The sequence below is a fragment of the Entelurus aequoreus genome, linkage group LG19, assembly GCF_033978785.1.
Source record: "Entelurus aequoreus isolate RoL-2023_Sb linkage group LG19, RoL_Eaeq_v1.1, whole genome shotgun sequence".
Taxonomy (NCBI): Eukaryota; Metazoa; Chordata; class Actinopteri; order Syngnathiformes; family Syngnathidae; genus Entelurus; species Entelurus aequoreus.
The window spans coordinates 22,577,570-22,592,198 of record NC_084749.1 but is presented as its reverse complement, the minus strand read 5'-3'; the positions used below and the strand labels follow the sequence as shown (position 1 = coordinate 22,592,198).

General features: G+C 39.3%; 1 protein-coding gene across 8 annotated transcripts in view; it reads left to right on the top strand.

Annotated features, from left to right (window-relative positions):
• Positions 1-14,629, top strand: part of mast3b (microtubule associated serine/threonine kinase 3b) — a 97,691-nt gene that overhangs the window by 29,465 nt on the left and 53,597 nt on the right. For 2 of the 8 annotated variants that reach the window (XM_062028095.1, XM_062028093.1), the window contains exons 1-3: positions 308-726; positions 7,093-7,181; positions 14,280-14,349. In XM_062028095.1, coding sequence (XP_061884079.1) covers positions 653-726; positions 7,093-7,181; positions 14,280-14,349 — 233 coding nt within the window. In that variant the 5' untranslated portion in view covers positions 308-652. Of the gene's footprint in view, positions 1-307; positions 727-7,092; positions 7,182-14,276; positions 14,350-14,629 lie in introns of those variants that run through there. The other 6 variants (XM_062028094.1, XM_062028092.1, XM_062028090.1 and 3 more) reach the window with 3 other exon arrangements.

Genomic DNA, 14,629 nt, shown 5'->3' with positions numbered 1-14,629 from the left:
ACATACAAATAAAGAGTATGATAACATACAGTATGACTAAGAAAATGTATAAAATGGGGTTTGTGCTAGTGGAAAGACTCAACTACTCACTGAATTGCATTTATTTCACTGGCATGCTTTTATTCTGAAGGTTTGACTGGTTAAAAGTAAAAATACATATTTTTGTAGTTTTATTGTTTGATATTTGTGGACTATGCAACAGACCAACAATAACGAGCAGCTGGCCACAAATGTTCCCCGGGCTACACTTTGGATACCCCTGCTTTATTCTGAAGCAGCAGTGGAAGCCGAAGGCACCGAGCAGCACTTGAACGCAACACCAGACACCAGGTTCCTCACACGTTTGCAGAGTCGTCTGCATGTTGTTACCCCGCCGCGGTGTGCTCGGCGCGACCTAACAAATACACCGTCATGGGGAAGATGTTTCGGGGACGACACCCCGGTCTGACAACGGACCGGAGCATATAAGGCAACGTCGAAACCGTTTTAGTTCGGTCTGCACACACACACACGGCAGAGTCGGACTCGGCGTTGGACACAAAAGGACCCGCCGAGAGAGAACAACGATGGTGGGGAGACCAGCAGCAGAGCAGCTCCACTTGATTGTTGATCCCAAATAACTTTTTAAGGTTATGAAAGAAAAGCCTCCGGTATGTCGGACCCAAGTCAGCCGACTCTGAGCAAGTCTCATTTTGTTCCCGAAGCCTTGCTGAAGCGCTCAAAAAGGTTAGTTCACGGGAGTTTGAATTTTGTACTTCAGTGAGTTTAATGCTCTTTAGCTCATTTTTGTATTGCTTAATGGATGATTTACGATAAGTTTTCCTTCTTACTTTTCTGACATGTGTGTGGTTTGACGTAATAGCTGTGTTATGAGAGCTAAACGCTCGGAACGAGAATCCCGCGTTCAGTGGAGTTGATGCTTTTGTCTGGGATAAAGCTATTTGCTGGAGCACTGGGATCATTTTAATCTGCTTGCCAGACGCTGCGGTTGAATTGGGGAGAAACATCAAGTATGTCAGCAATGGTTTCCCAAAGGGCTTTGTGACAATCAGCCACAGACTATAGTTGTTTTTATTGTTGTCTCCTATTCATTAAACCCTCAGGCCATTTTAATGAGCTCTTCCCTTATGTGCTATTTTCTTTCACATCACTTTGTTTACCCTTAAAACACAGCCAATAGTCGAAGAAAACAGCTCCCTATTGCATCTTTTGTTGGTATTGTCATGGCCACAGGTTAGGTTGGAGTCCTATTGTTAGAAACAAGGGCTAGGGGTCAGTTTTCTGTCCCTGCAAGGTACAAGTTACACCTAAGTATCCCAAAGGCAGGGATGTCCAAACATTTCCACTGAGGGCCGCACACTGAAAAATCAAAGCAAGCGGGGGCCGTTTTTATATTTTTTATTTTAAAAACCAATACAATATATGTATAAAAAAAGATACATTTAGGCCTCCACTCAGTCTTGATACCGGGGACCCCAAAAAGTTTTGGTCAAAAAAAAAAAAAAAAGTGTCATTATTTAGTATTATTATTATTATTATTATTATTATTATTATTATTATTCAAGGTTTAAATCTCTAGATCAACATTAGGTCTATCTGTCAATATAACGCTTTTAAAGATTTAAGTTGTATGCCATTTTTGTCAAGGAAAACCGTGTTTTTTTATGGAAAAAAACACAAAATATGCAATATTTTTCCCCAATAAAATTTTAAAGTGGAATATTTGAGATTATATAATAATTGTAGTCTTAAAAAGGTCAATAACTCATAACAACATTGATTTTTATTCACTATTTTTTTGAGCAATAACACCTAAAAAAAAAAAAAAGTCCCACTAAAATTATTGGGGATCCAAAGGGGTACTGCTCAGTGAAGTTTAAGAAAATAAATCCAACATTTTTTTTTACTTTTACCACAATAGTCTCTAGATCAACTTCAGATCTATCCGTCAATTATAAGTTTTATTGTTGTTTGTTTTTTGTTTGTTCGTTTTAGGCACTTCTTTAAAAAAAACTTTGTTTTTTAAATGGCAACCAAAAAATATGCAACATTTTCCCCCCAAAATATCTCAAAGTGCAATATTTAATGTGAAGTAAATGGAGCCTTGAATAGGTCAATAATTCATAATGACATTGATTTTGATTCATTATTATTTTTTATAGAAAGAAACAGCCTGCATGGCAGCTTTGAGTTATTAGAGTAAATAATGCAACATTTTCTTGTTACATTTCACCTGTTTGGTCTTTTATACCACTTTTTATGTTTTTTTTTTTTTTTTTTCATCGTATTTTTAGAATGTGCCGTGGGGCCGTTAAAAAATTACCTGCGGGCGGCAAATGGCCGCACTTTGGACACCCCTGCCATAAGGGTTAGTTAGTAAGTATGGGCGTTCTTTCAAAGTGGGTCAAATATGAGATTTTTACTTAGGCGGACACAACACTTAATAACACACAACATCCAAAGTAATCTCCGTCTTCTTAACATCTGACAATCATAGAGAGTTCAATGCAGTGGAACAACAACATCTGCTCATGGTGGTGTTTATGGTCCAAGTTCGGCCCCTTCGTTTTAGGGCTGGGGGATTATTTCCTCCCCTCCTTTACACACAAATCAGTCTTGGACATCTGCAGCTCAAGCTGGGCCCGCTGCTGTCGTTGCACCCACTCCTGTCAGCCTTCAGTCCGTTGACAGGAGGTTCCTTCTTTGTATTTTGGCTCTCATTACTTTTCCCCCTCTTCCTCCTCCTCCTCCTTTCTGACAAGACTATGCGTCAGGCATTTGCCTGCAAATTAGAGTTGTAGTTACGTAAATATTCCTCCAGGCGAATCTGCCCAGAGAAATAACCTTAAATCTCGATGGATGGCGACCAAGTTCTTGTAAGCCTGATCATCAAGTATTTATGTGGGTGACTGGCCGAAACGTCACGTGGCCATCACTCTGCCTGACTCTATAATGCAGTGTGCTCACTTTTTGTGTCGCTTTGGCCTTAAAAGCCATTGATTAATAGATGTGAAACAGCCCTAACCAGCAAAATGTGTCTTGCTGAAGGATAATACTATGAAGGCCGACAGGGGCAGACGCGCAGCAATGTCCAAAACGCATGCAATTGCACAAAACACGACACACAAGTGCGGAGAAAACGCACAGCAACGTAAAAAAACTCTCAAAACCCCTGCATCTTTAAACTGGCAGCAATGTAAAAACCACACAAAAAGCCCTCACGTGCGACCTGTGGGCTATTTGCGGCCCGCAACACATTTAAAACAAAAACAAAATTATAAAATGGAATAAAATAGTATACCGCTGAAATGTAATGAGAAAAAGTTGCAATGTTGACTCTGATAACATGTCTAAACTGTCATTGCCCAAAAAATAAAAATGAATCAAAATCAATATTGCTATTTATTATTGACCTATTGAATGCGCCAGTCAATTCACATCAAATATTCCACTTTGAAATATTTTTTGGGAAAAAAATATTGCTTATTTTGTGTTTGCCATAAACAAACTTAAGTTTTCTATGACAAAAATGGCATAAAACAAAAAAAAAAACATAAGAAAATAAATAATAGCCTATATTGGACGGATAGTTTTAAAGTTGATATAGAAAATATGCATTGAAAGTTACAAAATAAGAATGTATTATTTATTTTTAAGACCTATTATGAGTGAAGCCGTTTTGGGTTCCTGAAAATGTATGTTTTTTTTATTGCTCAAAAAATAATGATGTATCAAAGTCAGTGTTATTAATTGATTGACCTATTTAAAGGGGAACTGCACTTTTTTGGGAATTTTGCCTATATCGTTCGCAATCATTATGAAAGACATGACATTTAAAAAAAATTTTTTTTTAATGCATTCTAAATAATAAATAAAAGCGATCAAATGTACGATTACAATGGAGCCTACGGGAGCCGTTCAATTCTGCCGGCCCAATCATATAATATCTACGGCTTTTCACACACACAAGTGAATGCATTGCATACTTGGTCAACAGCCATACAGGTCACACTGAGGGTGGCCGTATAAACAACTTTAACACTGTTACAAATATGCGCCACACTGTGAACCCACACCAAACAAGAATGACAAACACATTTCGGGAGAACATCCGCACCGTTACACAACATAAACACAACAAAACAAATACCCAGGACCCCTTGCAGCACTAACTCTTCCGGGATGCTACAATATACACCCCCCGCTACCTCATACCCAAGAACCCCGCCCCCCAACCCCGCCCACCTCAACCTCCTTATGCTCTCTCAGGAAGAGCATGTCCCAAATTCCAAGCTACCGTTTTGAGGCATGTTAAAAAAAATAATGCACTTTGTGACTTCAATAATAAATATGGCAGTGCCATGTTGGCATTTTTTTTCCATAACTTGAGTTGATTTATTTTGGAAAACCTTTTACATTGTTTAATGCATCCAGCGGGGCATCACAACAAAATTAGGCATAATAATGTGTTAATTCCACGGCTGTATATATCGGTATCGGTTGATATCGGAATCGGTAATTAAGAGTTGGACAATATCGGAATATCGGCAAAAAAGCCATTATCGGACATCTATATTTGCAACCCATTTTGAAATGCTTCTATTAACATTTACATACCAAATAATAGGTTTTGATATAGTTAATTACCACTGGAGGCTGCAATATACAGGTAAAAGCCAGTAAATTAGAATATTTTGAAAAACTTGATTTTTTTCAGTAATTGCACTCAAAAGGTGTAACTTGTACATTATATTTATTCATTGCACACAGACTGATGCATTCAAATGTTTATTTCATTTAATTTTGATGATTTGAAGTGGCAACAAATGAAAATCCAAAATTCCGTGTGTCACAAAATTAGAATATTACTTAAGGCTAATACAAAAAAGGGATTTTTAGAAATGTTGGCCAACTGAAAAGTATGAAAATGAAAAATATGAGCATGTACAATACTCAATACTTGGTTGGAGCTCCTTTTGCCTCAATTACTGCGTTAATGCGGCGTGGCATGGAGTCGATGAGTTTCTGGCACTGCTCAGGTGTTATGAGAGCCCAGGTTGCTCTGGTAGTGGCCTTCAACTCTTCTGCGTTTTTGGGTCTGGCATTCTGCATCTTCCTTTTCACAATACCCCACAGATTTTCTATGGGGCTAAGGTCAGGGGAGTTGGCGGGCCAATTTAGAACAGAAATACCATGGTCCGTAAACCAGGCACGGGTAGATTTTGCGCTGTGTGCAGGCGCCAAGTCCTGTTGGAACTTGAAATCTCCATCTCCATAGAGCAGGTCAGCAGCAGGAAGCATGAAGTGCTCTAAAACTTGCTGGTAGACGGCTGCGTTGACCCTGGATCTCAGGAAACAGAGTGGACCGACACCAGCAGATGACATGGCACCCCAAACCATCACTGATGGTGGAAACGAAAGCAAATTTTGCATTTCCTTTGGAAATCGAGGTCCCAGAGTCTGGAGGAAGACAGGAGAGGCACAGGATCCACGTTGCCTGAAGTCTAGTGTAAAGTTTCCACCATCAGTGATGGTTTGGGGTGCCATGTCATCTGCTGGTGTCGGTCCACTCTGTTTCCTGAGATCCAGGGTCAACGCAGCCGTCTACCAGCAAGTTTTAGAGCACTTCATGCTTCCTGCTGCTGACCTGCTCTATGGAGATGGAGATTTCAAGTTCCAACAGGACTTGGCGCCTGCACACAGCGCAAAATCTACCCGTGCCTGGTTTACGGACCATGGTATTTCTGTTCTAAATTGGCCCGCCAACTCCCCTGACCTTAGCCCCATAGAAAATCTGTGGGGTATTGTGCAAAGGAAGATGCAGAATGCCAGACCCAAAAACGCAGAAGAGTTGAAGGCCACTATCAGAGCAACCTGGGCTCTCATAACACCTGAGCAGTGCCAGAAACTCATCGACTCCATGCCACGCCGCATTCACGCAGTAATTGAGGCAAAAGGAGCTCCAACCAAGTATTGAGTATTGTACATGCTCATATTTTTCATTTTCATACTTTTCAGTTGGCCAACATTTCTAAAAATCCCTTTTTTGTATTAGCCTTAAGTAATATTCTAATTTTGTGACACACGGAATTTTGGATTTTCATTTGTTGCCACTTCAAATCATCAAAATTAAATGAAATAAACATTTGAATGCATCAGTCTGTGTGCAATTAATACATATAATGTACAAGTTACACCTTTTGAATGCAATTACTGAAATAAATCAAGTTTTTCAAAATATTCTAATTTACTGGCTTTTACCTGTATATTGTGTAATAGATTTTAGACCATATTGCCCATGCCTAATACACAACATAAATGACAAAACTGGACTACCACCATAATTCCCCTAGAGGGGGGGGGGGGTTACCCACATATGCGGTCCTCTCCAAGGTTTCTCATAGTCATTCACATCGACGTCCCATTGGGGTGAGTTTTCCTTGCCCTTATGTGGGCTTTGTACCGAGGATGTCGTTGTGGCTTGTGCAGCCCTTTGAGACACTTGTGATTTAGGGCTATATAAATAAACATTGATTGATTGATTGATCATCATCATCGTCCATCACCAGTCCTCATCTGGTTAGCAGGCGAGTTAATGTCATTGCGACTTATTCGGCGTGCCGCCGTAGTCACGGCTTAGTGGATCACGGCTACTTCCGAGGTCAGATCTTGTTAATCCGTGCAGTGTCATTACCGTCATTCAGATTCATCTCATCTCTCTTTTATGCACACAAGTGTTGCGTAAGAAGAATAGTGTTCGCCGCGGATAACCAAGGCCAACGTGATTACACGAAGCTTAGAGGTTGTTTTTTGATGGAACATTTTGCCAGTCGGCTTAACTGTTTAGACCAGATCATCCATGCACTTCTAATGGTAATGTTGCCATCAACTGTCTGGGGTCACGGGTGAGCTGGAGCCTATCCTTGGGTACGCCAAGGATCGGTCGCCACGGCACATAACAGACAAGAGGTCACACTCACATTTGTCACTTATGAGTCATTTCGATTATTAAAGTATGTTTCCATCCTAATTGTTCTATGTGGAGCGTCGTGTGTTGTTGATTTTTCTTTTCCCACTCTGTCTGTGCTCCAGCTGTCGCAGCAGCAACAAGAAGAGTCTCTGTGTTGGAACGCCATCACCCACGCTGTCTCGGCCCCTCTCCCCACTCTCAGTCCACACAGGTGAGATCCATGCTCTGTGTAGAAAGCAGCCCACACACACTTTTCCATTCATGTCTGTGGGGGCTATTGTCGTCCTCGATTCTGCATTAATTAAGCGAGGAAATGCACATCCAGCAGCCTACGTGCAATCTTTTTTTTTTGCCCTTTTTACAATTTTAAATACAAATTTACCAAATGCATGCACTGACAGCCATTTAGTGTATTTGCAGAAAAAAACTAAACTCGTACACAGAATGTTTTAAAGGTGTCATATGTAATAACTTAATGTCAAGTCATCATTAAATGGCCCTGAAATGTCAAAAGGTGTTAATAAATCATGTTCTTTTCGATTACATTTATAACTGATAACCGTAGTTCAGCCGGGATATGCTCATTTCAAAATTAGATTTACACCCCCGAAATCTTGTTATTGTTTTCATTTCGATGCCCTGCCCGTTTGACCAATTAGAAAGTCTGTGAGTGTGTCACATCCAGGTTGCCAGTTACGCACCGCCACCTTCGTCTAGCTACTGCCACTGGTAAAGTTACTAAACATGTCAGACTTTAGTAAATCTAAAAGGCGTCGTTACGATTCTCAACTTATTCATGACAAAATCAGGAACAAAATGAGGATTTGTATCGGGGATGCCTTTGAAAGATGGAGACGATAGAAAGCGGAGAAGATTTTTTCATCTGATGCCAAACTTGCTAATTTCCTCCTTGATAGGCAAGTCAGGCATTTACGCTTTCTTATTACTTGTAATACATGGAAATGGACATTTCGTATGTAAACTATATTGTCCAATACAGTCTATTATCTTGTCTAACAAAGCTAGTATGTTCATGCAACGAATGCTCAGCTCTTAGTGTAATGCTTAGTTAGCATGCTAGCTCGGTCAATGACACATCGACATGTAGGCTAACGGGGAAAATATATGCCTGTTAGCCTGTATGTTGATGTGTCATCCAACTGACAGGGCAAAATATATTTCCGACAAATATAACCTATGTGGATATGGGTAGTGTCAGTGCCTATTTCATTCTCAATATGCTGATACGCTGAGGAAATGCATTCCAACATTAGCACGGCTAATTGCGGCTTCTGGTACTGTATGTACATCAGGCACATATGGGGTGGTATTTGCTTGGCACAATACATTGCATTACATGTAATTATTTTCTGCTTTGTGTATTGACATGGTAGTAGGCTATATAATTTATGCATAACGTGGTTTATGCGTAACATTGGTTGGCTCATATAATTGCACTATGCACTGAAAGATGGTGATGTGGAAGAGAATGCAGTGCGTCCGGTTGGATGCAACATGGAGTTATGCTGAACGAAATGTGGCAGTAATTTTACTGTTGGCCTTTGCTTGCAATCAAAGTAGGCCTATGCGATATATAATATATCAAATATTATTATATATAATTATCTCGATGGTGGTCCGTGCGGTCAAACAAGACATTTTAGCAGGGTAATGCCAACAATCTGTCCCGGATCCCGACAAAAATATTGCTGCGTAACTTTACAAATACATTTGGCTAATCGACACCAGTAAAATGTGGCATAATTACTTAGTAAACCATCTTGCAAGAAGCATAAACAAGAGAAACCTACAGCGTAGGACTCGTTGATTGCCGTTTGAAGGTCCTTGGAGTAGGATTCGGATTCTGCTGCGTATCTGGCAACCTCAGTCATAGAGAGTGGGAGGGAACTACAGAATTTTGACTGTGATTGTAGTACCATTTCTGGCCACATTATTACATACGGCACCTTTAACCGAACCCTGAACAAAAACGTTATCATATAAGCAACTTTTATTCCTCATCGGAACATGCTTATTGGTACTTTAAGGACTGATTCTTTGAAGTCTTATAGTCCTATCTAACGGAGCTGCTGCGGTAATTTATTTGTATCTTTCCGACATGTGCAAATCCTTTTTCCAGTGATCAACAAATTAAATTCACTTGTTTGCACTGAACAGGAAGTGACTTTGTGCACATTTCACTGTGTAACAAGCCAGTAGTTGTCGTTTCATGCTGTGTTGTGAGAATGACGAAGTGGACAATACTACAATACTAGAACCTTTCTTTGTTGAAATGACTCCTTTTGGTCTCTAATTTTATGTCAACAAAAGCGGCGCTTCATGTATGTCGACGTCAACTTAAGTGTGCACTTTTTAGTAATAATAAAAACACAGTGGACCCTGCAGGACTTGATGAGTTGTTTGACACATACGAGTTGTCAACAAATGGGTGAAAGTACAGTAGTAGTACCTCAATTTACGAAGTTAATTGGGTCTGTGACGGAGCTCTTAACTCAAAACACTTGTATCTCAAATCAATGTCTCTCATTAAAATAAATAGGAATTGAAATATTTGGTAAAAACACACTTTTAGATAAGAAATATTATATGAAAAACAATACAATAGAATGGACTACAAACAACTACAGTAGTTTTAGGACGTAATGTATCCCCTTCCAGCGGCTTCTTCATACTTTTATGGATAAATGTCCGCCGTTTACATGCTGCTTCAGTATGGTGCAGACTAGCAGTGATATGTTTGAACTGCTTTGCCAAGTTGGCGACAAGCTCGGTCATGTTTTTGATTATTTCTTTTTAATTGAATGAATATCACCCGCTTCTTCTCAGCACTGTCCTTCAAATCCACTTTCTTCCTTCCCATGGTTGGAAGATAAAGGTATGCCGATCCCTAACTTTAAGCTCATGCCAGCGTGTAAGACTAAATATTGTGCGCAGATCTTTCAGGGTTTTGACTGACATTCGCTACGCCAACTTTGGCGCGAATGCTTGCAATTCAAGTTGTTGCTTGCAACCTAACGCATAACAATTAGCCGAAAGATAGCTCTTATCTGAAAACACTTTTAAGTTGGAGCACTCTTAAGTTGAGGTACCGTTGTATCAGTAAACAACAAATTCTTTTATCCATCTGAATCTGCTGTATATTTAATTAGACTTTTTCTTAAGTTTATTCTCTTACCTTCCATTATAACACAGAAATGTGGTACTGGTGGTCCATTTTTTGCAGCCTTTGTGGTACAGTACAAACTGGGGGTGTGGGAAACAATGGATTCAAATTCGAATCGCGATTCTCACGTTGTGCGATTCAGAATCGATTCTCATTTTTAAAAAATCGATTTTTTTATTTATTTTATTTTATTTTTAAATTAATCCATCCAACAAAACAATACACAGCAATACCATAACAATGCAATCAAATTCCAAAACCAAACCCGACCCAGCAACACTCAGAACTGCAATAAACAGAGCAATTGAGAGGAGACAAAAAACACGACACAGAACAAACCGAAAGTAGTGAAACAAAAATGAATATTATCAACAACAGTATCAATATTAGTTACAATTTCAACATAGCAGTGATTAAAAATCCCTCATTGACATTATCATTAGACATTTATAAAAAAAATATTAAAAAAAGAACAATAGTGTCACAGTGGCTTACACTAGCATCGCATCTCATAAGCTTGTCTAATATTTTCACAAAGATAAAATAAGTCATGTTTTTGGTTCATTTAATAGTTAAAACAAATTTACATTATTGCAATCAGTTGATAAAACATTGTCCTTTACAATTATAAAAGCATTTTACAAAAATCTACTACTCTGCTTGCATGTCAGCAGACTGGGGTAGATCCTGCTGAAATCCTATGTATTGAATTAATAGAGAATCGTTTTGAATCGGGAAAAAAATTGTTTTTGAATCGAGAATCGTGTTGAATTGGGAAAAAAAAACACGATTTTGAATCGAATCCTGACCCCAAGAATCGATATTGAATCGAATCGTGGGACACCCAAAGATTCACAGCCCTAGTACAAACCAAAGAAAATGGATACTGTACTGAATCGAATGGCTGTGTAGCACTAAAGTAGGTCGTCTAATATAGCATTGACAATATGAGACAAAACGCGACACACAGAATGGTAGAGCAACTGTTGACAGAAATGTGCTAGAGTTGTGTAAGTTTGCTCTCATGTAACACACAGTCCATCCTGGCTTTCTGCTTCATATTTCTCTCTCTGCCTGTACGCCGCAGCAACATGTCCACACAAACACACTTGTTTTGCTGCAACTTCCTCGTCCTACCCAAGGCGGTGTTCGAGGTGTCGGTGGCAGCAGGTGGTTTGTTGTTAAACCAGTCCAATACCAGTTCTGGTAATTTGAGCTCAGCAGGATCGACTGATATGTGGCTGCTCTGCGTGCTGGCGTCCACACTATTTAAGAACATTTTGATACACAGGCAAGAAAGGAGCTCTGGTTTCACACCGCTAAGATCTTGTTTCCCCCTCCGAGCGTGAGGAACGTCTTGTCATGCTTTGTCGCCCTGAGTTTCCTTGCATGCGTCTCATTTGGACTCTCGTGAGGATGAATGCCATAGTCGGGAATGAAAATACGAGCTCATACCCTCCTCAGAAGTCAAATCTCGACTAAATTGAATAACAACTTTTAGGTATCGGTGTGTTATAAATAAACACGAAACCAGAGTATGAGCTCCCAAGGTTACTGTTTGTAAACTGTAGGATCCCCCAGTCTTTGCTGAGCCACTAACAGGGTGTCAGCCCCTAACTGTTTGCTTGTGCTGGAGATTTACTAGGCAGTAGGCACAAAGTGAACCATATCATTTAATCCATGAACTTATTTTGCATGGCATTCATTTGGTGGTCCAAAGTGCAAAGACAGGCACTATGGCTGGTGTACAGTGGGATTAGACAGTTGCATAATACAATACTTAAAACTACTTTGGAACAAAAAATTCTCCCTCAACTTTGCAGGGTATTTACGACCAGCAACACCTGGTTTTCCCAAATTACCTTCAAGACTATAGCTCCAGTTTGCTGATCTCTGCACTGCAGTGTAATATCCAACCATTTGTATGAACTAGGCCACAGGTCCTAGGCGGTTCTTGGTCTGGAATAAGACCCATGTTTTGACACGCACTTGTAATTTAATGCAATTTAGTGCAATGTTTTTGGAATTTAAAGTAGTCTTATAATGTTCAGGTTTTCTTGTTTTTAGAGTAATGAATGTATGTTATACACCCAGAAAATACACATAACAATCTAGCTCCTATGTGACACCACCAACATTTTTTCAGAGCAATTATACATAAATACAATTTGTGGAGGATGTGTAAATGGCATGAGTTGCTTTACACATCCTTTTGTGTGAACTTGTCCTGCAAATTTGACCGCGACAAGCGAACGAACATGTCCTCAACGCAATGTAGCAATATTGCTAGCGGCTAACGTCCCTCTACAATGCAAAGCCGCTTCTAAGTCAGCAATCCTCACCTTGATGGCGGAAAATAAAGTGTTTCCTACATGTACCATTATCACTGAAGGACGAGGAATAGCTAAACATTGTACACTACACCCCGTAGGAGGATAAGCTAACATCAAGCTAGAGCTCTTGAATGTATACAAAAATGGGTACCATACCAATTATAATGTTATTATATGGTCGATACTACAGTAGTTAAATCGCTATTTTTTATTGTGGAAAAAAAAAATTTAGTCATCTGTCATTTAATCATCTTGTAAATGTGAAGTATCAGCATTGATATCAATAACACTAACCCCAGCCTGTAACTACTTGGTATTGGATCGATACCCACATTTGCTTTACAGAGAGTAAATGGGACAATGAAAAAGGTGGATTACCTCCAAATTCTTCAGGACAACCTAAAATCATCAGCCCGAAGGTTGGGTTTTGGGTGCAGTTGGATGTTCCAACAGGAACACCCAACTGCTTTAACTTAACAATGACCCCAAACACACGTCAAACGTGGTAAAGGAATGGCTAAATCAGGCTAGAATTAAGGTTTTAGAATGGCCTTCCCAAAGTCCTGTGGACAATGCTGAAGAAACAAGTCCATGTCAGAAAACCAACAAATTTAGCTGAACTGCACCAATTTTGTCAAGAGGAGTGGTCAAAAATTCATCCAGAATCTTGCCAGAAGCTTGTGGATGGCTACCAAAAGTGCCTTATTGCAGAGAAACTTCCCAAGGGACATTTAACCAAATATTAACATTGCTGTATGTATACTTTTGACCCAGCAGATTTGGTCACATTTTCAGTAGACTCATGATAAATTCCTAAAAGAGCCAAACTTCATGAATATTTTTTTGTGACCAACAAGTATGTGCTCCAATCACTAACCCAAAAAAATAACAGTTGTAAAAATTAGACAGCCATGACATTATGTTCTTTACTTTACTTTTGACCACAACTGTACTTCTAGCATAAGTACTTTGTCTGAAATACCTAAACTATGTATATGTTTCCCATATGACATTTCATTTGTTGGGAAGAAATTTGGCAAAAATCTTCTGATAATGCTCAAGAAAAAACAAAACTCATGCGGGTTGGATCATTTTCTTACAAAACCTAGATCTTGCAACATTTGTAACGTTATGTGGGATTTATTTGCATATTTCTCACTAAAGTCCAACTTACATGACTTCTGGGGCATTCAACTTTAAAGGTTCCACTGTGCTATTTTAACAACGATCCTTGATGCAGAATTTCATGTTGTATTTCCCATCATGGAACATCTGCAGATTCTGCAGAACACATTGACCGGTCGTTAATTTCGAGTGTCAAGATCCTTTCAGGTGGCTGCTCTCTGCATCAACAATATTGTTGACGTTCCACTTAATGCTGTGAGGCAGCTGCAGTCACTGGAAAGAGTTAGGAGTCAAAAGCTTCTCATACCCGACAGCGTGGGGATGTGCAATTTTCTGAGGATTATCTTATGACAGACTCTAATCGGCTGCATCTCTCAGGTCCAAAATAATGTTCATCTCCTTTAGTGCGATCAGACTAACAACCCCCACAATCCCCCCAATTTAGGCTATACATAAATAGGTGCTGGGATGTTTGGAAAAGTAATACCAAGATACATCAGATCATTATGAGGTGCTTGTTGCTAATGCTGTAATGATGACATAATGTCTCCTAATAAATGCAACAATCTGGTCGTCTGCATTCTTTTAACATTTCTTTGAATTACGCCATGTTTGTTTATTAATACATGTGTGAATATGACTGATTTCATATTTTCTCATTCAGCAGCAAGCAGCCCTCTGGACAGTCCTCGAAATGTGTCGACGAGTGCCTGCCTCAACTTTCCATTTGCACGAAGGTACGAATGCGCCGTTCCACTTTATTGAAATATTTGTTGTGAGGCTTTACAAATACTGTTCTCTTCTCTACTCTTTCCAGCTAATATGCTGAATTAGCATATTTAAGCTACACATACCCATCTGTGATTTGATACAATTATTTTACAATTTTGTTTGAATACTTTTCACCAAGTGCAGCAAATTATATATTTTTCTTGCCTACCCAAAAGTCTTCATTGGTGTTTTTCTATTCCAAAGTTAAATTTGGGCAGAGGATACTTTAGGGTTTTCTACATTATT